Below are 21,769 nucleotides of genomic sequence, written 5' to 3'. Positions count from 1 at the left end.
CTAATTTTAGGATACCTAATTAGAGAATATAGGGAGAAGATGAAGCTACAATGAGAGGTCATGCAAGGTTAGGTTTAAAATCCTGCAAAGTAGCAATAAAATTTGGTTCTGAGTCTTTTTTGTTGTTGTCAGGCTCGACAAACATTTTATGAACATTTTACACTAAGATTTTGTTTTGTCTTGTTTTTCATTCCAACATTTGTATTAAACTCCTGAATGTGATTAGCTATTTTCTGGCATCCATGAAGAAGGGTCCATTTCAAGTTGTCCACATAATTGTGCAGAAAATAAAGCCTTTACGATACAAAAAGGGTACTGGTTCCATATTTAGGTTAAAAGCTGAATACAGTACATCTGCCATCTGTTGGTGGAACAAGTAATGACAGCTTCAACTCGTAGATGCTCTGGCAGCTTGTCTTAAAGACCACTCAAGTTTATTATGTCGGGTAAAATGTGTAGTAATGGCAAATGTTTACCACCTCAAAAACAATATGGTAATTCAATAGTTTTATCTAACTATTCAGTTCTAGATTATGCAAATTGTACTTGACCATTGATTACTTCTTTTACCGGAGAAAGAAAAATAAATAAATGAACATTTATAGGTTAACAGTACTTTAATATATACATAGTAAAAATAGTAAAAGAGTACAAAATATAAATGTATGTAAACAGACAATAAAGATGCTAAGAATAAAAAAAAAAGCCCCAAATAATATGTGACAGACTACTGTGTTCACCTGCCTTTTAGCTACTGTGCTCAAGCCAAAGCTAATATAAATGTATTGCTTGGCATCATTTTATTGCATCTTGGTGCCAAGAAACTACAGAGGTGCCTTGAGAGACAAGTTTAATTTGTTCCGTGAGCTTGCACATATCTTTCCCATTGACATGAATGAAAATACCATCAATCATTTCCCCCAAAACAAAACAAATGTGTTTCTGAATGAGAAAAAATAGGTTGTGTATGTCTTGGCCACCTGGAGGGAGTATAATATATGTATATTATAGTATATGCTATAGAGTACTGCACTGGAGGCTCAGCTCCTCTCTCAGTCTCTCGATACGGCAGTGATATTACTTGCGCTTCACAGTGGAAAAAATATGTTTGTGAGTTTGTTATCTGTCTACATGTGTTACTGCACTGTTTGTTATCATATATCCTGTGCTTAAGCAAAGGACAGCAACACGGTCACAGATGCAAACTCTTAGCATGTGCGCCGATGGATGGAGTTTCCCATTGAATGTTAGCATTAATACAGCGGAGACTATGCAGTTGTTTTGAATACACAACATGTACTTTGCTTTGTTTCATGTAGAGTTAAACAATAACCTTCAGCCGAGAGTGGCAATAAACAGCTTGGAGCCTCTGTTTTGAAGATTATTTTCTACTATTTCTTTGTCCCTATCCAATGTGAATAATTGGGGGAACACTAATTGTAATTCAAAACGTGTAAAAGGTTCCCAGATTCATTGAAACCAGTGGGACTCTAATATGTTTTCCCAAACAGTCCAAGTTTTGCTCCAACTGTCCTCAAAAGCGATCATTCGGATTGTTATTTTGCTTCTTCATTTCCCGCACGGTACGGAAAGCTCTGACGGCCAACACGGCCCCGAAGATGAACACAAAGACACCCAGCACGCCAAAGAGACCCCCGGCAATGTCCGCGCCGTGAAACTTGCACTCGAAGCCCTTGTGACCTTTGCTCTTGTACATGCGCTCCCTCTCTTGACAGATGGGGTTGTTGTAGTTCTCCTGCAGTTTGATAAAGAAGAAGGCCAGCGCAGCGATGTAGCCCAAACCGATGAGAAGGTTGACCAGAGCTTCTCCCAAGAGCACGGGCGGGTAGCGGTACGGCACTCGGAAAATACCCAGGGCGAGCATGGCCAGGGCGTAGATCATGACTATCCCGCCGCACGCCATTGCAAAGGCGTATGGAGGCCTCTTGAGCTCATGGAACAACCTGTCCAGCTCCTTCACACGGTCTGCTTCAGCACCTTGGAAGGCACCAGCTCCCCCGAAGTGATAGTGGTAGATACCGCCCAAGCTGGCGAGGTCGCGGTAGCCGCCATTGTTGCTGTGAGGCACGCCGGTGCAGATGATGATGAGAAGATTGACAAACACCTCCATCAGCTGGCAAAGGCCTGGAACAGCCATGAGAAGCAAAATTTTGATGGAAGGAAGGAATACTTTCCCTATGCACTAGAAGCCATGCCCAAGCTAGAAGATGCAGCGGGCGGTTCTATCTTCTTGTCATCACACAACACAACTGACCTCGGCTGGTGAGGATATATCGAAGATTGTAAAGAGCTTCTCTGGGTTGTCGCTCATGATATTCATCATCAGAGGAATACACTGAAGGCTGTCCATATCTGTGAAGAACACATGGACTAAATTTAGCTACACAACATTCTGTATACAGGACAAGATTTTTTTCCCATTGTTTTACATTTGTTGGCCATGGAAGCTCATGTATGAATGTGCTTATCATATTTTTTGATTGTTTGCCAAAGTGATTGAAAGCACACCAGTGCCTACGCCCATCCTTCACCAGTGATTATCTTCTGGCTTGGGGTGGTAGGCTATATTAACTTTGTTTATATTACCTTGATTATACACTCTGTAATATACATGCAGTAACATTTGTCCATGTGGGAAAATGATCGCACGTAATTTTTAACTCAAATTATTCGATTAATCGTTTCAGCCCTTGTGACCACAGTATGACTCATTTTACAGCGTCACTGAGACCAACTCCTTGACAGTCTGTGTGTTACTGTATTTGGTTGCTTACAGTGTTGAGGGTCCTTGATGATGGTGGTCTGTGAAAGCAGGTTGAGAGGGATTTGTCATGTCCCTCTGTCTGGGCCTCCTGTCACCAGCAGAGCCTCTCTCGCCAGCGAGTCTGGGCTTTTCTTTGTGATCTCTGCTGTCATACTTCTTGAAATGCTCCACGCTGTGAGGGGAATCCTTGTCTCTACTCTTGTAATCTGCATACGCATCTCTCCTCGGTTGGTATCCGCCCCTCTCTGGCATCTTCTATTGAGGACATACATTCTAATGCATTAACGCTTGAGCAAAACACATAGTATTAGAGTAGTTGACAATGATAAAGATCAATAGGTGGCTGGGTGATTTAATTTACAGTTAGGACTGAAATTCCAATATTAGGTACACTTGCACAATGAGACATATGCATCAAAATTTTCCTTTAAAACATTTTTTAATGTAACACTAATCCCATATCTGCATCAAATTAGCCTTAGCAAGGATATTTTTTTTTCAAAATTTAACATTAATTCCATATCCTTAGTAACGTTATTAAAGTCCAAGTCCATTCTTTGTCCTTGCAGACAAGGCAAGTCATTGCACTAGTGGAATGATTCCTGTCTTACTAGTGATTTTATTCCTATTTAGCATGTGTCATGTAGTCCTCGCCTCCTGGATCCAACTGGTAGCACTAAAACTAGTAGTTGTACCTGAACAGCATAACTGCGTTTGTTCAGACCGCACTTAACTATTTTATATTGGATGTCTTTAAATCGTGCAGGTGTACACAATGAATTGTTTAGTGGATGAAAATTAATATGAATTCACAAAACATAGTACATAGCACAATTAGCCTACATTCGGTACTAAGTATTTTTCTTTTCATTCGTTTCAAGTGGCCAGTATGTAGTGACGTGATCGTAATTTTCCATAAAGCAAAATCGGTCAGATTTCACAGTGTGCAGTGTTCGTTTAAGTTAAAACTTAGTGTAAAAGTCCCCTACCTTAGTCTGTGTGAAAAGTAAATTTTGAGCGTTTATACGAAACAAAAACAATAACATTAGAATAAGGCGTTTACTTCCGGATTTGACGGCTCACCTGTGGCGCACCACGCCCACTGGATTTCTATCGCCAGCTACATTTGGACGCACAAAATAAAAGCAAAAAAATAATTATGCTCCCCAATTTGTGTTGTACTTAAGTATTAAAGAGGATTTGTGGATTGGTAAAATGTGAAACTTGCACACGAGGGGTTTCAGTATCCACCATGTATGAGGCACAGGCAGTTGTGATAGTCTCGAAACAGTTATGTTCTCTTTGTAAAAATAAACAAGTCATACACATTTATGCACAGCACATTTGTGGTCATTAAAGCTGAAATAACCAGCGATAAGAAGCATAGCTAAACCATATTAAGTACGGGGGCACATGGTCAAGTCTTTATGTGAAGTTTGCGGTTTCACGATACTACAAATCATTTTGTGCTTCCGCTTCCGAGACGCAATCCACAAGAAAAATAGTACAGACGTAATCAAACTACAATACATTTTTGGCTCGATAACTGTTGCTTAAGGGTTGAATCCTAACCAAAACTTGTTGTGAATTTTACTGCCAGCACACAGTGGTATCACAAATTTAGTTTAAAAGCCCAAGCAAAAATATAGGCCAAAGGAAGGCTCGTATCTTGAAAAACTTGTAAGTCAGTCGGGGTCCTTCGTATCTCAAGGTACCAGTTTGTGAACTTTTGAAATCAGCTTTGTGTGCAATAAAACGGGCCTAGAATGTTAGCGTTGTTTGAGGCAGTATTAGAGTAATCCCCTTGGCTCGATCAAGATTGTTAAAGACGTTTGACATTTTATTGTGAAATCTCAATCTGACAACGGAAGTATGTGTGGTTATTCATTGAGCTCCCGCTGCCTGGCCAAACCTCCCCTAGCCGCGTAGCAAGCGAAGAAGACGCTGGACAGAAATGGCGGTGACGGCGAGTCCCATGGCATGAGGTTGCTAAACGCCTTTTACATGGATCGGACACATCTGACTGCTGGGGAAATGACATTGATGTCGAAGTAGGACACCCGTCGAGGCGGCCCCTTCTAAGCTCCAACATCTCCCCGGGAGAGTTGTCTTGTCCGACGAGGAGAGCAAATCTCACCGGGAGCATGGCTTCTTACGGCAACCAGGTAGTTAGCGAGCTAACGTTCCTTTTAGACCTCACTGCCACATAAACGTTCGACTAACACTTTTATTTTCGCTTGAGTCGTGTTAAAGCTACAAGTTAGCGGCACGGATGTGAAGATGTTATTATTGCAAAAGACTCCTGTTGTCATTGAAAGTGTGAGTGTCGAAAAGTGCTTGCTAATGCCCCCATTAAGCCTCATTGAAACAGCACCAGCAAGCATGGTGAGCTAACAGGCCCCACGTTGCTTTCGTCGAATGGGGGTGATACGGATTTCTCAACTCCTATGGGAATGACGTTTGTTTTTATCCATACACTGTGACACTTTGGACGGAAAGGGTGCACGAGTTTATACCGAAGAGTCAAGTGACACTGAAAAGTGCTGCGTGTTTGCATGGCCCACCTGCTCCGGTTAGCTAGGGGCCTTCTTCGAGTGCATGTTGTCGAACACCACTTTTCAAAACACGTTTCACTTTGCCACCACAGGAGCATTTTTTTGTGTGTATTGTTTGGTTATCTAGTTGTGGCGTTTAAATAAAATTTGCCTTTATAAACACACTCCACCGTTGACTTAACTGAGTCAGCTAGCAGCTTTGCACAGGTGGCGGAGGTTTAACATTTCAAAGTGATCGATAAGGTATGTAAATGGGGTTAAATGTCCTTTAGCTTGTTAGCTTAAATTGCAACAGTTGAACTGGCCTCCGTCTTTATACATACTTTACATTTTGTTGTATATACAAAAAGGGCCCCACGCAATGCGTGTCATCGTAGTGGAAGTTGGAGGGGAGGGGCGATTTGGTGAAGTGGACGCATGGCAATTCTGAACTTTATTCGGTTTGCTCGAGGCGGCGGCTAAACCGAACCAAGGTCCACTTGCAGCCTACGTACTGACACCGCGTTCCCGGTTGCGAGACAGTTAACCACCGCGGGTTGGATGAGTTCACGCACATGCTGTTGTTCCGATTGAGCATCATGGGCCTGATTCTGAAAGTTGAACCGCAAATTTGGCTTCACCCGTTCTTATTACAGGGTTTCTCCAATACTTAAATTTGAAATGTCCACATGATGTGTAAGATTTTAATAAAGAACACAGCTGACTTCAAATTACAATAAAACAGTATAACTGTACTTTTATTTTCAACATTTTCCCCTTCTACTCTGGTTTCTCCAAGTCCACACATTAAAATTATTTCAAAGTTTAAAGTTTCATAAAAAGACTTAGAGCGCAAAAGGAACTGAGAACACAAGACAAGCAGGCACTCCAAAGTATGAATTAAATGGAAATTATGAAAAGTATCAACCAACAAGTCTTTGTTTTTTAAATTCAAATAGATTGGAGGTTTAAATTCCAGTGGGACAGGCTGAGGGTGCATGGGAATCGGTTTGCAAAATATTGACAGAGTAGTAGGAATGCCATATTAGCGTTTCCCTCCCAGGGTGGAAATAAAAAGCCTTTTGGCACGGGTAGGGAAGGTTGAGTCTGGGCACCCTACAACTGAAGCTCTTTCACTACCGGGAGATGGTGCTCTGTGGTGGATGCTGTGGGTTGCCCATCAGAAGATTCAACGTTCTGCTACAGATGTCAGGTGGCACAATCTTGTGCCCACAACGGAGCCTGCCTAAGGTGGTTCAGTCAAGAAGCAACATCCCCTTTCCTTATGCTAGGACATATCTACATACATGAAGGCACTTGCTTATGTCACTTCCAAATTCAACTCTTAAAGTGTCTCTCATTTGTAATATTATAAACGCCACTATTGGGTTTGCTTGAACACTTGGAATGTGCATTTACCTCCATCTTATCTGTTCTATATTATGAATTGACTATCACAATAGTTGCTGCTGAATTTGTGACTAGCTTAGTTGTTGATCAATTGTCGCACTTGCATAGTTCATATCCAATTTGCTGCTTCTACTCTCTCTGGCTGGAAGGTACAAGTCGGGTTGGTAAAGTGGTATTGGAGTTCAGCATCAGATCTTTTTGATCAGATCTTTTTGAGTCTTGAGTACAGACATGTCTCAGCACTGATACAGCCCTCATGTTGAGTCTTATCTTGCTATGTGCTTACCGTATTAGGAGATGGGTGTTAGTCCCAGCACTGAATTCTTTCTGGTTCTGCCCCCAAATTGGCAGCATCTCTTTCCTTCCTTCCTTGCACCCTCCAGAGTGGTGGTTCTTGTCACTGTGTTATTACATGACACAAAAATGCATGCACATGCTTTCTCCAGGGCGCTTGGGGAGGCCCCCATGGCAGGTGTGCGCACATTGTTAGTGGAACCCTTCAGACTTTGTAAACAATTTGATGTTTTTTGGGCAGATTGGTCATAGTGTTCCGACATTTAACGACACCAAAGTTGCCACAACTCAGATCATCTAACGGCTAAACGAACACTGCAACTTCCTGCTAGTTCCTCTGGCTTGTCCGGGCAGAATTGGCTTCCCATGGCTGAACGAACAAAATTAGCAGAATGATTTCAGCTTCTTACCAACCAGACGTGATGGCAGAGGGTGTGTCCCATACATGGACTTGATGGAAAATGTAGGTCAAATGAAAAGATTTCAATGTAATATCTAACGAGCTATGATTTATGGAATGTGATGGTTTCAAGTGTTTGTTTTTGCGTTTACAGTTTGGCAACAAAAACCACAACAACATGACATTTTTGGGCATAAAAGTAGCAGTGATCAGTTATTTTTCCCTCGAGCTAACATTGTGACGTCATAGTGACATAGTGCTGCAAAGAATCCATAGAAATCCACAGAAATAGTTCTGAAGTGTAAGTCACTTAGAGCTTGTTGAATCTCAAAATCCAACAACTTGCAATTGTTGTGGTATGATAGCTGCTCATGATCGCGCGATCCTGTTCTGTACGTGTGTGTTGTCCTGGCTAAAGTGGTAAAATGATGCAGATGGCTAATTTGCTGTAATCCTCAGTGGAAAGCATCAGCAGAGACAGCTTAGCGAGCTACGCGTGGCACGCCTACAGAGGAAAGCAACGCGACATTCACCCCGTTGTCATTGTATTAGCCGCCCGAAGCCACCGGATTACGACCGCCTATTTGTCGTTTGTTGGAGTGCAATTTCAGCAATGCGGGCCCTCGTGCGTGGGCCTCGTTTGCAAAGGGTTCTATATGCTTGACTTGCACTTTCTTTTTCTGTGTGCCTCCCCCGTTCTCGCCCCCACTGTTTTACCGTGACGGTTGAAGCAGGGGCGCGGTTGGTGAGCTCGTGGCACCTTTGCGCTTTGACTGCGTAAATGGACTCTTTGATTGCACCGCTCCGTGACATCTACACATCCAAAATGACATCATCAGTAGCCTTGGTCTGTTAGTGTTCTGTTCTCCACAAGCACTCTTGTAGTTCTACTTTAATTTTGTAGTTAACACACAGACTATGATTTTTGTAGTCACTTAACTATGTGCAGTTGTCCTATCACATAGTGGCCCTAGTGTTAAGACACCACAAGTGAAATGCAACATTCACGGGAAATGTGGAGCCTGACGGTGAGAACATGCAGTTGGTTGTTACAATTTCAGCAAGGGCAAGTTGTTACTCTAAAGAATTTTGTATCGGAGAAAGTGAAGCAATATGTATGCCATGTTTATGGTCTTAACTGTGGTCTTTGGATTACGTGATTAAAAGGAGGCCAGCAGGTTCAAACTTAAGTATGAATTCGGGTCCGTTATAAACAGAGCACCCCCAGATTTTCATTCATGAATCAAGAACAAACTACGTTTATACCTTTTTTTTTCAGATAATGTAAGTATTAATTGGCATACAAGTCCATTTTTTGAATGGGTAAGGTTTATGTTTAACTGGGCATGACTCAGCACCTTGAGTTGCTTTAACCTTTGCTCAAGCTATCAAGAGTTGCTCTTACTACTGAAATACATTTTTAAATAATTTTCTAATGTGAGTAGACTTTGTCCTCAGTTGTTCACATTTATATGACCACATTCTAAGCATTGTAGGACCACAACAGGCAATTAAATGCTGAATATTGCCTCTCCATCTAACTCATGTTTGTATTGTGTCTCTGCAGTATATCTTTGGGGAATTCAGCCCAGATGAAATCAATCAGTTCTTTGTGACTCCACGATGTTACGTCGAGGTAAGGAGGGTCAACGTTATTTCTCAAGTTGTTGTTGAGGAAGAAATGTTTCCTGACTTTTTATATATGCTCACTTTGTATCAGCTATACAATACTGCTCTAAATTTGCAGATATGTTGTACTGCTCTTGGCAGTAATATGATGGATCAGTTCAAATTTATATTGGCACATATATATTTGGGGGGGTAATTTTTCAAGACATCAAGAAATACTCATCTGGTCGTCTCAGTTTAGTTATTTAGTTTGCAGTCATCTGGGCTGTTATTATTGAAAACAAAGCTATTATTCAGAGGGAACACTATACATAACATACCATAACATAAGGTTGATACACAGGTCAATTGTAGCTTTTGCCATCGATAGTGGCAGACTTAAATGGTACATTGCAAATTTACAATTGTAGAAAATATTTTTAGCTCCATTTAAATGAAACTAGATAACTTCCCATGGCACACTTGATGATCTCGCATTTCACTCGCCTACACCATGGAGCTTTCTGTTAATGTTAATATCCGAATATCAATTGTAGCTTTTGTATCTTATGTGATGGTGCTAATGTTGGCTCCCCCTCCCTCTTTGCAGCTTCCACCATTCAACGAAAAAGGGCCATGTGTCAGTCAGTCTTCCGGTATGCACATTTAACTTTTAAACTTTGATTACTACTGATATCATTGACAGTTTTCAACATAAATGAGCACACCCTGAAGTTTTTTTATTTTTTTTATTTTTTATTTTTTTATTTTATTTTTTTTTTTTAAACCTTGAGTTTCTGTCACCATGGCACATTATCCGACAACATAGTTTCATGCGTTAATTTAAAGTTTAGAAAATTAATACACTGACTCAACACCAAAGCTAAACTTTACAATGATGTAATCAAACAACAAAACAACCACAAGTGTAAAGAGAATTGTGAGAAATGAACAAAAAGCTGACTTTGAAATTTATGCATAACACATTTTCTCTAAAACCTACTTTTTATCAAAGCAGGCTTTGAAATTGCAATACTATTTATACCCCAGGCTGAGATGGTCTCAACAGAATAGGAAGTGAAGAGCGTTACATTTTTACCACGTGTCTGTACAAACATGTATTTGCAATTAACAATATCATTACATTTAGATCTCTGTATTTGAAGATTACATTTAAAAAAAAAAAAGCCAAATGAAAGCCACCAATTAACAGGCACAATAAAAGAACGCATATGCACATGACTGTTGTTTAACTTGATTTGTATTGACTATTTAGGAGGTTACTGCACTCCTGCTGTACCATATATAATGGAGTCAATGGGACTGCAGGGTTGCGGTGAGTGGAGAAGCCCGACACTCTGTGGCTTGACTCGCTGCTGTGCATTTTGCTGTCAAAAGTTAAAAACAACAACAAAATATCAGTCTTCATAACTGGTGGCTTCCAGAACTTTGTGCCCGTATTCTTTCTCTTGCCTGTTGGCCAAATCTGTGAGCTTTGCATGCTCAAGATCCTGCTATGTATCTTCTCTTCTCTTGCGTAATAATTCATTTCACCTCTGCAAGGCCCAAGGTGAATTTCCATCTATTTGGGAAGATTTGGATCTAACAAATTGACTTCTTGACTGAGCGTGTTCTTCTTCTTCTTTTTATTATTGATGTGTTCCTAACACATGTCGTCGTGGTTCAATTGCGGCGTGTGGTTTCAGTCCTACTAACAGAGGGCCTTTTCTTATCTGGGCGAGTAACCACAGTCTTCATGCCCTGTTGACCATTGTGCACATTGCGTTACCAGTTTGCTTAGTCATTGCAATGAAGCATTTTCCTGATTTGCACGTACTAATACTTCTTTTTGTTCACGTTTTGATTTTGAGACTCACATTTACACTGCAGCCATGCACGACATTCTAATAACAGAAGTGCACATTGATTTTATCGTGGATGACTTTTAGGTGTGACTTGAAAAAACATTGAAGCAAATTTTAATTGAGTATATTTGTAACGCAGTATCAGTTATGCATCAGCTTGTCGTAGTTTGACAAAATAATTAAGTTTCTTTAAAAACACTTCACATTTTTGAAATTCAAAAGTTTTCCAAACAGTGATTCTTTTTTTTATTATTATTTATTTTTTTTCTGGTCAGAATAAAATACACAGACAGCTGCATCTCAATAAATAAGAATATAAGTGGTGCAGAGAATGGATGGCTGTATCATTTCTAATCCAAGTTTATTTATTGTTTTAACCCTTTGAGCAATTATTTTAACATAATTCGTGAATCAATACGAACCAAGAGAAAATACAACAATACTCAGTGATGATCTTCCTCTGAAAATATAAGGCAATGAAGTTGTAGTCTCCTCAGTCGAGCAGCTTTTTATCATGTCTTTTGGTATTACACTACCGCCTGGTGGCCATTTCTTGCACACAAAGGAGCACAACGGATAGCATGGCAAGTCGTTTACAAATTCTTTTGGAAAACAAAAATTTGGGTTGTATCAATACAAACGTTTGCTGACAAGTTTGATGATTGGGAATCCACACAGTTGTACAGAAAAAGATTCAATTTTTAAGTACACATATTTGTACTTTTATTTTAAAATTACTTACCGGTAGATAATTCTTGCTAAGAAATTCAAATTTATTCAAAGCAAATTTGGGGTTTTCGGTAGCTGTAAGCAGTAATCAACATAATAAAAATAAATACTTAAAAGTACATCCTTTTTCACTCTGTCAATTCAGTTTCTGAATTAAACCACAATGCTGATTAAAAAAAATCTTCTGCAATATTCCAATTTATTGAGATGCACCTTTATAGTTAGGGTTTGGGGTGAATTTGTGTACTTGAATCCTCAACTTAGTTCATTTTATCGCTCCAAATGTGCCTAATTGATTTGCATGTTTGTACATTGTTATTTTCAGGAGATGACTATCAACGCATTAAGTTTGGTGTTGATGAGGTCATAGACTCCAAGCCCGTAGGCGGCATGAACGACAATTTGTACAAGGTGTCGAGCACACTGAACCCACAGGCTCCCGAGTTCATCCTGGGCTGCCAGTCGGCACAGAAGACTCAACAGACGACGACGACGACTCCGGTGGCCGATGCCCTGGATGGAAGCCACTTCAACTCTGAGGACGGGCCCGACTCGGAGGCGTCGGCCCTGGACAATCATCAGGTGTGCCAGGACATGGACGGGCTACCTGGTGGCCTGGCACAGCGAGAGAGAAAGAAAAAGAAAAAGCGGCCCCCGGGGTACTACAACTACCTAGACCCATCAGCTAGCGGCAACAACAGCGGCGCTCCTGCAGACGGGGGGACGCCTGTGACGGCACTCGTGAATGGACACGCACTTGGCGCCTCGCAACATAGTGCAGAGGATGCGGATTGTAAGACTTTAGTGGGGACCGGTTTTTCATCTCCGAGCGTCGTCTCCACGGCGATGGCTGCTCCGATGGCCACATCCGCTTCCAATCAGAGGACTTGTGATAGCCCCGATTACTCGTCATCGGACTTAAAAAGCGGGGCCGCCTGCACCAATGTAACTTTGCCCTTTTCGTCCTCATGTCAAAGCAGAAGCATGACTGAGGGACCAAGGACTGCAGATGAGCAGCCAGAACAGTTGGCTCCACAGAGCCCCCAACTTTCAGATAGTCCGCACAGCCTCCGCTCCAAGTCACCTCTTCCTGCTTCTGCTGCTACGACTACTGAAACCGAGGGCGGCGAGGTGGCCGAGAGTAATGGCTTGGCAGAGGCCGCCACTCCCATTAGTGCACATGGACACAAGGAAGACTGTGAGAGTGACGATTTGACCCCGCAGGTCTCTCTGCACTGTGCTGCCCAAACGGCGGCAGCAGAGGTGTCGCAGTCGCCCGCAGGTCCGGCCGCGCAAACTGCCAACCCCCCTAAATCGTGGGCTAGTCTCTTCCACAACTCTAAGCCACTTCCTGGCAGCCCTCCGGCCTTTGTGGAGATTAAGAATGCCGTGGAAGTTGTCGCCCCTCCACCCTTGACACCAGAGATGCCCGAGGAGAAACCTGTTGAGGTCAAGCAGGGCCCTGTCCATGTATCAGAGGACCCTATGGCTCCAAAGCTTGCAGGTATTCATCAGGATGCTTAATGTCGCTGCTGTACAAAAAGGCACCCTGTATGGTAGTCGTGCAGTTTTCCCTCACAAGTAACATGGAGTTGTCCCGTTCATATGCAAAATGTGTCCTATTAGTGTGCAGAAATGGGCGCTAGTTGTAATTGCATACTCGTAGCCGATCAAAAGCCGTTTGAGCACGTTTTTGATGTCCATATTAAGGTTTAACGCAAATGTCAAAGATGGACAAAAAGTCACTATTACCACACAGCTGCTTCCGAGTCGTTCTGCTAGTGTGGCAAATTGTTCTGCTTGTGACGTCTTAGAGACCTTAATCTAGATATCAAGGATAGTGAATAAATGCTTTAATAACTGCCTTTCAAGAAATGCAATATCTGTTTGGCCACTTGATGGCAGCGTTTGTCCAGATTTGAGTGCATAGTGCAAAAGTGAGGAATTTTTTGTTTATTGTTTGCAGCGCACATCTGGTAACAGACGTGCATACTGAAGTGGTATCTAGTTCATCCTCTTGGAGAGCTTGTAGATGTAACGTTAAGGACATAGTGAAACAATTTGAGCATTCATAGACTTCGAACTACACTTGACATATTGGTTGCCTTGCAGATCAGTGTTTTTGCTGAATGTGTCAAATGACTATTTTTGCTGCACGTTTAAAACGGGACAAGGCAATACTTGGCAAACAAGGAAATGTTCTCTGGGTTTTGTTTTTGTTTTTAGGTTCCTCATCTGGAGCATTTTCAGAGTCTACAAGGCTCACAGGCGACTTTAATTTTACTCTGATACCCGAGATCCTATTTGCAGTTTGCTTTATAACATAAATAAAAGTTGGATTAAGGGAGCAGCTGTCCAAATGCTCCCCCCCACGCCCCATCCTTCCAAAATTGCCGTTACCTTGTCCACGTTTCCTTGGGAGCTGTGTTTTAATGGCAGTCTCCCTTCCTAGGCGTGGTACAGAATAGCCTTGCTCCCATTCACAAGTCTCTTGTGTTGATCTTGCCGTCACAAGAGACATGGCTGGAAGAAGGAACATGTTACTCTACATCTGATTGCATGTTACTGATAAGTGTGCAAGGAGCCTGCCTATTTAAGATTGTTGTCTGTTTGAATCCCCAGAACTTATTGAGAATGTGAAGTTGATACATAAACCAGTGTCTTTGCAGCCGAGAGGACTTGTCAACAAAGGAAACTGGTGCTACATCAACGCTGTATCCTTTTTGCCATCTGACGTTACAAATGTCTAATAACATAATTTACCCTTTTTCTTGTTGGACAACTAAATGAGTGGTTGTGTGTTGTTTATTTTCCTTTTCATGCAACCGTTAGAAGTTGCTGTTTGAGTGTTTAATTGTTTACATTTTTTTTCCAGACTTGTTTAATTTGGTCAGTGAGTTCCACCCATTTGAATTTACATTAGCATCAAATTGTACATGTACATAAAAGCCCACCTCTCCATTTTGGCCTCTTGCTGTTCTTTCACCTGATGGCAGAAGGTAAATAATTCAACTGTGCAGCCACCTGGTGCTATTCATAGAACACAACTTGTATGCCATAATGTACACGCACCAAGTAAATTTTCTGACTCAATTGAAATGAGTTAATCAGTATTGACTTTTTTTTTGTCTTGTGGTGTGCCGTGAGATTTTTCTAATAAAATCTGTCCTTGGCTCAAAGTTTGGGAAGCGCTGATCTCATGAATCATCAGTGATTTTTTTACTTTTCTCCCCTATGCCAGTTTTTCTTTCCTGACTCAAAGCCCTCAGACTCTTCAGGCCCTGATCGCGTGCCCTCCCATGTATCACCTGATGAAGTCCATTCCTCTGCACAGTGAAACACAGAGACCGTGCACTTCCACGCCCATGATAGACAACTTGTAAGCAACATTGTTATCCTGCTATGCGCTTGAGTCTGACTGTGCTTTGCTAACCAATGATTGCCTTTTGTGTCTTAACTATCAAGTGTGAGGCTGGTGAATGAGTTCACAAACATGCCAGTGCCTGCTAAGCCAAAACCAGGTACGTGAGCTTCTTTTCCTGTAGATGGTATGACTTAATTTCTTCTCTTTGCAACACTGACCCCAAAGCGCTGTCCACAGGTGTCGGTGAAAAGCTGGTGAAAGACATTCGCCCGGGCATCCCCTTTGAGCCAACGTACATCTACAGACTCCTCACGCTCATCAAGTCCAGTCTTTCGGAAAAGGTAAGCAGCCCCCAAGATATCTGAGGGAGTTATATCAAGGTGTTGTGTATTTCCTTTTCACATGGTCTTTTGGACTCTTTGTACTGGAAGCCAGTGTTCTTAGTTTTTCCCAAAAGCACATTTTTAATTAGAATTCAACTAGGTATGGAAATATAAGGGCTGGAAATGCTGAATCCTGCAATACTCCAAAGGTATTTTCTTGCTAATTGTCTGAAAACACGACAAATGTAATAGCGTCTGAGGGCACCCACAGCTTGACTCAAGAGTTTTCTATGACTCTAAGCATTCCTGGTGTGTTTTAATTGGTGCCCATGTGCTGCTAGGGTCGGCAGGAAGACGCAGAGGAGTATCTTGGCTTCATTCTTAACGGACTGCATGAGGAGATGCTGGCTTTGAAAAAACTAATCTCGCCTCAGGAAGAGAGTAAGCACCATTGCATGCTGAAAATAATTCAACGAATGAGAGATGATGAGGTGGCGTTTTTTTTTTAAACAAACACGCACACGATCATCTCAAGTGTTTCCCCTCGTGTTACTTTGAGCAGAAGCCCCCACCCCCAATGGCCCAGAATCCCCGCCAGGTGTGGAGGAAGACAACGCCGGCAAGGACGAAGACGGGAGCGAGGATGAGTGGGAGCAAGTTGGCCCTCGCAACAAGACTTCCATCACTCGCCAAGCTGACTTTGTCCGCACGCCCATTACTGACATATTTGGAGGACACATTAGGTACGCGGACCAAACCAAAACGAAAATAGCGGTGCTGTTTCTGTGAATGTCTCATGGGAGTGAAGGCGTGTGGTATCCGCTCACAGACACACTTAACCTCTGGCCCTCTTGAAAGGCAAGACCCAGAGTGGGTGAAGCTGGCCTTAATAACACGTTCTTTGAGATTCGAGTCTGGCACAGGCCACATTTATTTTCTCAACATTGTTTGGAAGCAGAAAAATAGAACACGGGGGTTGTATGTTTGTCTGCTCGTTCGCCCTTTATGCTTATTTTGGGCACTAGTGAATGTTAGTGTATTTTAGAGAAGAATCAGCTTGAGGGGTGGGTATCCTGTTTTTGAAAGTAGTCTTTGATATGAAGAGGCAAACGAACATATTACAAAAATACAGAAAATGAATTGGTCATGCTGATATATCGCGGAAGCCAGAAACGACTTGAGACATTTATTTGTGTATTTAAACATGTTAAACAAAAAAAAAACGTAAGGGCATAATGTACCGTAGTGAGCACCCAAACATTTGCCATTAAGTTTCACCTGAAACAAAATAAACGAGTCATTGACATTCAAAGAGTGAATACTTTTTAGGGACCCCCTGTAGATAATGTCATCCAGAAAGGCCACTCCTTTGTGTGTGGCCTGAGATGTTCTATGACCTGAAGTTCTGCTTGTCCGTCAGGTCGGTGGTTTATCAGCAAAACTCCAAGGAATCGGCCACACTGCAGCCCTTCTTTACGCTGCAGCTCGATATTCAGTCAGAGAAGGTCCGCACGGTCCAGGAGGCCCTGGAAACGCTGGTCGCCCGAGAGTCGGTGCAGGGCTACACTTCCAAGAGCAAGCAGGAGGTATGAAAGCACCGCCTCCACATGTGGCTGCTATGTGCTGCCTAGACATCACACTGCTGCTACTATTCTTGGCTTCTACACTTAGTTTTAGTTGGGTCATTTGTTAGTCAATATCCTAACCAACCAATTCTTTGCTAATTTTTCACCAGAGTGGCCAAGATTTGTTGTTGTCCTCTACTGTTTTTGAACATCTGGTGTGGTGTGGCTTCTTGCTAAATTTTTGTGTTGACTTGAACCTGCTACAAATTGGTGTGTTAAATGCCTCCAAAAGACCAAGATGATTTACAACCTTGGCGAGATCGAAATGTTCTCTTCTGTTCTCTTGCGTTGCCTTTGCTCTCTCATTTGTACCATTTTTCTATTAGGTTAGATATGATGTTCCATGCTTATAAATCATGTCATCCAAACTTTTTTTTTATCTTGTTACCCTGACAATTAGCTTTTGTCCCACGTGTCAGATTGAGGTCAGCCGGAGGGTCACTCTGGAGGAGCTGCCCCCTGTCCTCGTGCTCCATCTCAAGAGATTTGTCTTTGAGAAGACCGGAGGCTGTCAAAAACTCAACAAGATCATTGAGTACCCCGTAGATCTGGAAATAAGCAAAGGTATGGCTCTTTAAAGAGACCGCAATCCTTGTAAAACTGTTCATATGTGAATTTTATTTTACCAGACGGCCCAATACTGTAAATCAAATCTCGAGTGTAAAATCCTTTTATTTCACGCCTATTTTCAAGCACGTTCACGTTAGTGGCTGCCAATAAGGACGGCAATAGAGCAAGATGCAACTCAAAAATTTTCCCCTCATGTTATGCAGACCTGCTGTCTTCTGGAGTGAGGAGCAAAGTTGTGAAAGGCCAAAGAACGTACAGACTTTTTGCAGGTGAGTTCAGTGGCTGTGTTTGTTTTGAAAACGGAGGTTTTACCTTGTGTATATTTTATAACTAGCCATACCTTTTTTTTTTTTTTGTAACAAGCAAACAGTGACTCACTAATAACAGTTGTGAGCATTTCAGTGCCACTGTTTGGGTTTAGGAGGCTTCTAGTGCATGACACTAGTCTACAAGTTGGGCTTAGCAGAGTAGTTTACCGCACATGTAGGGTTTAATTGAGAAGTAGAAAGGCAAAAGTGGCACTAGTGGAAAAAAAATACTTTTAAAACTGTCTCCTCTAACTAGTTAGTACATGGACCTTAATATCTCCCAAATAAACAGCAAGCCATGTAAATTTACTATTTACTACCTTGCTGAAGTTCAGAAACGAGTGAATAGGCTTTAAAATGAAATGGTTTGTCTTTGGTCCCCGGCAGTGGTCTATCACCATGGGAACAGTGCGACAGGCGGTCACTATACCACGGATGTCTTCCACATCGGTCTTAATGGCTGGCTGCGCATTGACGACCAGGCGGTGAAGGTGATCAACCAATACCTGGTGGTCAAGCAGATTGCTGAACGCACCGCTTACCTGCTGTACTACCGCCGCGTTGACCTCTTGTAGGCGCACCCACACACACCACATACACACACGCGCGCATGCACATCAGCAACGGAGCAAGCGACATGCATACACTCACAAATACATAACCAACACAGATCCCCTCATCTTACACGTGATACACGCAAACACACATGTGGAACATATGATGAACAGGAACACTGCCCGACTTTGTTCTCTTGCAAGATTTTCCTCCTCTTCCCTCGTGTCCTTGCTTCCTTGAGAGCCAGCTTTTCCAGCACCTCTTCCCAAGTGGAGACACAAGTTGCATTCACCAAGAATTCCTTGCAACGGCTCGCTTTTCTCTGTGCACAACTGCTGTCGTTTTATGTTCTTCTCGAAAAAGAAAAAAAAAAGTGAAAGATTAGGCAGTTCAGATGAAGAACTGCAAAATGCACCGCTGGAGTGTCTTCTCTCCCGGAATTATCAGTGTTGCCCTTTTTCATGAGGAGAACCACAGCGAAAAGGCCCGTTTTTGAATGAGCCCATTGACCAGGCCTAGCACCAGCATCAACATCCCCTTCATCACCACCACCACCATCATCATCATCATCCCCCCCCTCCCCCCAAGACTCCTCGTCTCCTTTCCTCATCCAGGTTGAGCCCTCACACAGTGAGGACTGGGCTACACGGAATCTGAAGTGAACACTCTTTGGCTCTTTACGTCTACACCGTATCTAAGCAGTCTTTATTGCGCTTTAGAATTTAAGATAACAAGCTTTCTGTGCACAAAGTATGAACTGATGATGATTACGTGGCAGGCATATTTGCAATTATTTAGACTTAAATTGTCAACAACAAAAAATAAACATGCAGTCCTGAAGGACTTGGCCTGTTTTTAGATTGTTTGCACTGGAGATGGCAACTAATCAAAAGATAGATTCCACTGCAAGCTCCCCTTGTTTACTTTGTGCGTTTCTTGTTGGATCCATTTACCGTCTCTTTTGTCGCCCCTGGGTTCAGGTGGCTCCTTAGTATGTCTGAGCCACATAACACCCATCCAACTCCCCTCAAAAACTCAGTTGTGGGGGCCAGGGGAGGGCAGCCTTAGGTTCAATATGTGATCTTTTACCCCCCCCCCCCAAATGGGGCAATCACATTTGAAGTGACACGTCCCCCTTGTGTCTGCGGTGCGTTGAAGGGTGCAAAAGAAAGTAGGTGACACCAGCGCTTGGACGTGTGCACGCACATACACAAATAGAGATAGTGTTCGCTTATGTTGATTATTTTTTTTTATTATTTTTTTTTGCATAATTCATTGATTGTGATGATTTTTGTTTGTTCACGCTACTAAAATGTTAATTTTTGTTTCGGTCACTCATTGGATGTTCCCACCTTAATGCTCCCCTCTGACTTGGGTTTGTTTAAATTGGATGTTTTCAAAAGAAAAGACAGGTCACAGCATAACTTTGAATAAAGATGAAGTAGTTCTTTGCTCCATACTTATTTCATTTTCTGTCACTCGCACAACCACTTTCGCCAACATCACATCTTGCACGAAGCACCCAACAAAATGCTTTATTCAAGTGCACTCCATTCCCCCATCTCAAAGTGTCAAAGTCTCTGTAAAGTGAAGACATTGTTTGCAAGAAAACTGTCAACAACCCCGACAAATTTGAATGATTTGATGAAATGGTAAGTTTGACACTTCAAATACTGTAAAAAATCAGTTTATGCAACATAGTGTATTAGACCTAAATCTCGATTTTACTAACTTTGATCCTACATGACTTTATGTTTGATCATGGATCCCAATATTATTACATTTTCAAGTAGTATTTTCAACAAAATGTCAACAGACTTCCATGTGTGTCGAGCAAACTGACCCCCTTGGCTGCCCAACAACATGCCTGACCTAAATTAATGCAACAAAGAACTCCTTAGGCTGCCTAAAAATATGCCTCTAAAATAACAAGACTTTCGATACAACACACTTTAGAGGTTAACGCGACTCACAAATTCCTGACCCCAAAGTCCGTGTAAAATCGAGATTTAGGTATATTTTACCCCAACAATCCCTACATGTTAATATATCAGGTGCATTTCTGCCATCGTCCAAATCTCTGATTTCACTTTACAGGGCCTTTTAATTAAGACCAGGTCGCGCCTGAATTCAACACTTAAAGAATAATTTAGTGGATCTTGATGTGTTAATGTCATTCCACTTACATGTTTTTTAACATTTAAAACGGTTGCCAACTAAACCAAAGGACATCATATTGGATCCCCCTGCTTATTTGAAAACTTTTGGCCTGTCTTCATCTCCTACGTTCAAATTGTGCTGCAAGCTTTGTTGTGATTCCTTCCCAAACTGTGACATGGATCTTTATTTGCGTATTTATTCCTCCAACAAGAATGTCAGGACGTTTGGACTATGAAACGGACAATGTGAGCTTTCCGGTTGCTTAATGTGTGTCTTCGGTATGAGCTCCTAACACTGTTTGTCTGCTGGAGTTATACAACAATCTCTTTTGTCTTTTGAATTTCGGGCCTCCGCCATTCTGTTTTGTTTGTTGTTCGAATAAAGGATTGTGCAAAAAGCGGTTTGCTAATAATGACATGGAGACAGAGCCGTCTTGTCGTCTTTCAAATCCCCCGCAACAGACACAAACAAGGTTGAGTCGGCTTGGGGCGCGCGCTGTCAACATGTGGTGTTTGTAGCAGGTTGGCGACTGTGGTGGGACTGGCTTGCGTCGCAGTGCGCTCGCTCCTGCGGCGCAGCTCGCCCCGACATAATGGAAAGCAGACCCGTCATTGAAAAATCTGCTGGCTCTGCTTGTTTTCAACCCCTCCTTCCCCTAGAAAACTAGGCTGTCCTCAAAAACGTGAACGCTTTCCTCAGCGGAAGATCGCCAACACTTGTCAAGTGGAATAGAAAACTTGCCTTTGACTAGTATGACATTTCTGCACACTCGTAGATATTATACTTTTTGTCCTCTACACAAAACTTTGCAACAGTTGACATCTGCATATACACATTCTTAACGTAGATCGTACCGGCAACATTCACCACTGGTCTTTAATCCGTGAATGCACACAAGCACATTTTGTGCTTTAATTAGAATAGGTAGTAAAACTGTCTTCTTTATCATGCTGTTAACCAAGCAATATCACACAAGGATTGATGGTCATTGCTTTTCAAAGTAAATGCAGATGTAGATTTTAATGCATCCCGTTACGGGATGAATGGATGGATCCGATTATTGGATTACATGTAAATCTCAGCAAGAAACCAACTCTCAACATTTGTAGCGCAAGACCCCCGCTGCTTTCCTCTCAAGTCTGTTAGCTGCGGTAGAATTTTGTCAAAAGTGACCTCATGGCATCACCATGTACCGTTCTTAATAAAATACAGGGCCACAATCCTAAACATACATGAGCG

At 42.1% G+C, this 21,769-nt stretch overlaps 2 protein-coding genes across 8 annotated transcripts; one reads left to right on the top strand and one right to left on the bottom strand.

Moving 5' to 3' along the window:
* Positions 1-598: 598 nt before the first annotated feature.
* Positions 599-3,904, bottom strand: marveld3 (MARVEL domain containing 3). Of its 4 annotated transcripts, none has more exons than XM_088370322.1 (4): positions 3,775-3,904; positions 2,796-3,040; positions 2,276-2,373; positions 599-2,145 (listed from the first exon to the last, which is right to left on the bottom strand). In XM_088370322.1, the coding sequence occupies exons 1-4, from the start codon at positions 3,829-3,831 to the stop codon at positions 1,535-1,537; spliced, it is 1,011 nt and encodes a 336-aa protein (XP_088226448.1). In that variant the 5' UTR covers positions 3,832-3,904; the 3' UTR covers positions 599-1,534. The 4 variants fall into 4 exon arrangements, with proteins under 4 accessions (XP_088226448.1, XP_088226449.1, XP_088226451.1 ...); XM_088370323.1 differs by having other exon boundaries at positions 2,796-3,037; positions 3,775-3,891; XM_088370325.1 differs by having other exon boundaries at positions 2,796-3,072; positions 3,775-3,873.
* Positions 3,905-4,684: 780 nt separating this feature from the next.
* On the top strand, positions 4,685-19,829 carry usp10 (ubiquitin specific peptidase 10). Of its 4 annotated transcripts, none has more exons than XM_088371436.1 (15): positions 4,685-4,950; positions 8,991-9,059; positions 9,642-9,687; positions 10,308-10,367; positions 11,951-13,129; positions 14,248-14,339; positions 14,895-15,004; positions 15,091-15,146; positions 15,227-15,330; positions 15,654-15,753; positions 15,875-16,055; positions 16,733-16,898; positions 17,357-17,501; positions 17,711-17,776; positions 18,203-19,829. In XM_088371436.1, exons 1-15 carry the CDS (start codon positions 4,930-4,932, stop codon positions 18,388-18,390), a joined length of 2,583 nt encoding a protein of 860 aa, XP_088227562.1. In that variant the 5' UTR covers positions 4,685-4,929; the 3' UTR covers positions 18,391-19,829. The 4 variants fall into 4 exon arrangements, with proteins under 4 accessions (XP_088227562.1, XP_088227564.1, XP_088227560.1 ...); XM_088371434.1 differs by lacking the exon at positions 4,685-4,950 and adding an exon at positions 8,322-8,451; XM_088371438.1 differs by lacking the exon at positions 10,308-10,367.
* Positions 19,830-21,769: the final 1,940 nt, after the last annotated feature.

The sequence above is a fragment of the Syngnathus floridae genome, chromosome 3, assembly GCF_059516105.1.
Source record: "Syngnathus floridae isolate MCC-2025c chromosome 3, RoL_Sflo_1.0, whole genome shotgun sequence".
NCBI classification, from domain to species: Eukaryota; Metazoa; Chordata; class Actinopteri; order Syngnathiformes; family Syngnathidae; genus Syngnathus; species Syngnathus floridae.
The sequence above is the reverse complement of the archived record's forward strand: the minus strand, read 5'-3'. Positions and strand labels throughout refer to the sequence as shown.

Excerpts from the sequence above, each read along its gene's own strand:
- marveld3 (XM_088370322.1), bottom strand. The coding sequence starts at position 3,831 with ATGTTATTGTTTTTGTTTCGTATAAACGCTCAAAATTTACTTTTCACA. Across the intron at positions 2,374-2,795 it reads CATCAAGGACCCTCAACACT|ATATGGACAGCCTTCAGTGT; the intron begins GTAAGCAACCAA and ends TGTTCTTCACAG. Across the intron at positions 2,146-2,275 it reads ATATATCCTCACCAGCCGAG|GCCTTTGCCAGCTGATGGAG; the intron begins GTCAGTTGTGTT and ends TGGCTGTTCCAG.
- usp10 (XM_088371434.1), top strand. The coding sequence starts at position 8,419 with ATGCAACATTCACGGGAAATGTGGAGCCTGACG. Across the intron at positions 8,452-8,990 it reads GGGAAATGTGGAGCCTGACG|TATATCTTTGGGGAATTCAG; the intron begins GTGAGAACATGC and ends GTGTCTCTGCAG. Across the intron at positions 9,060-9,641 it reads CTCCACGATGTTACGTCGAG|CTTCCACCATTCAACGAAAA; the intron begins GTAAGGAGGGTC and ends CCCTCTTTGCAG.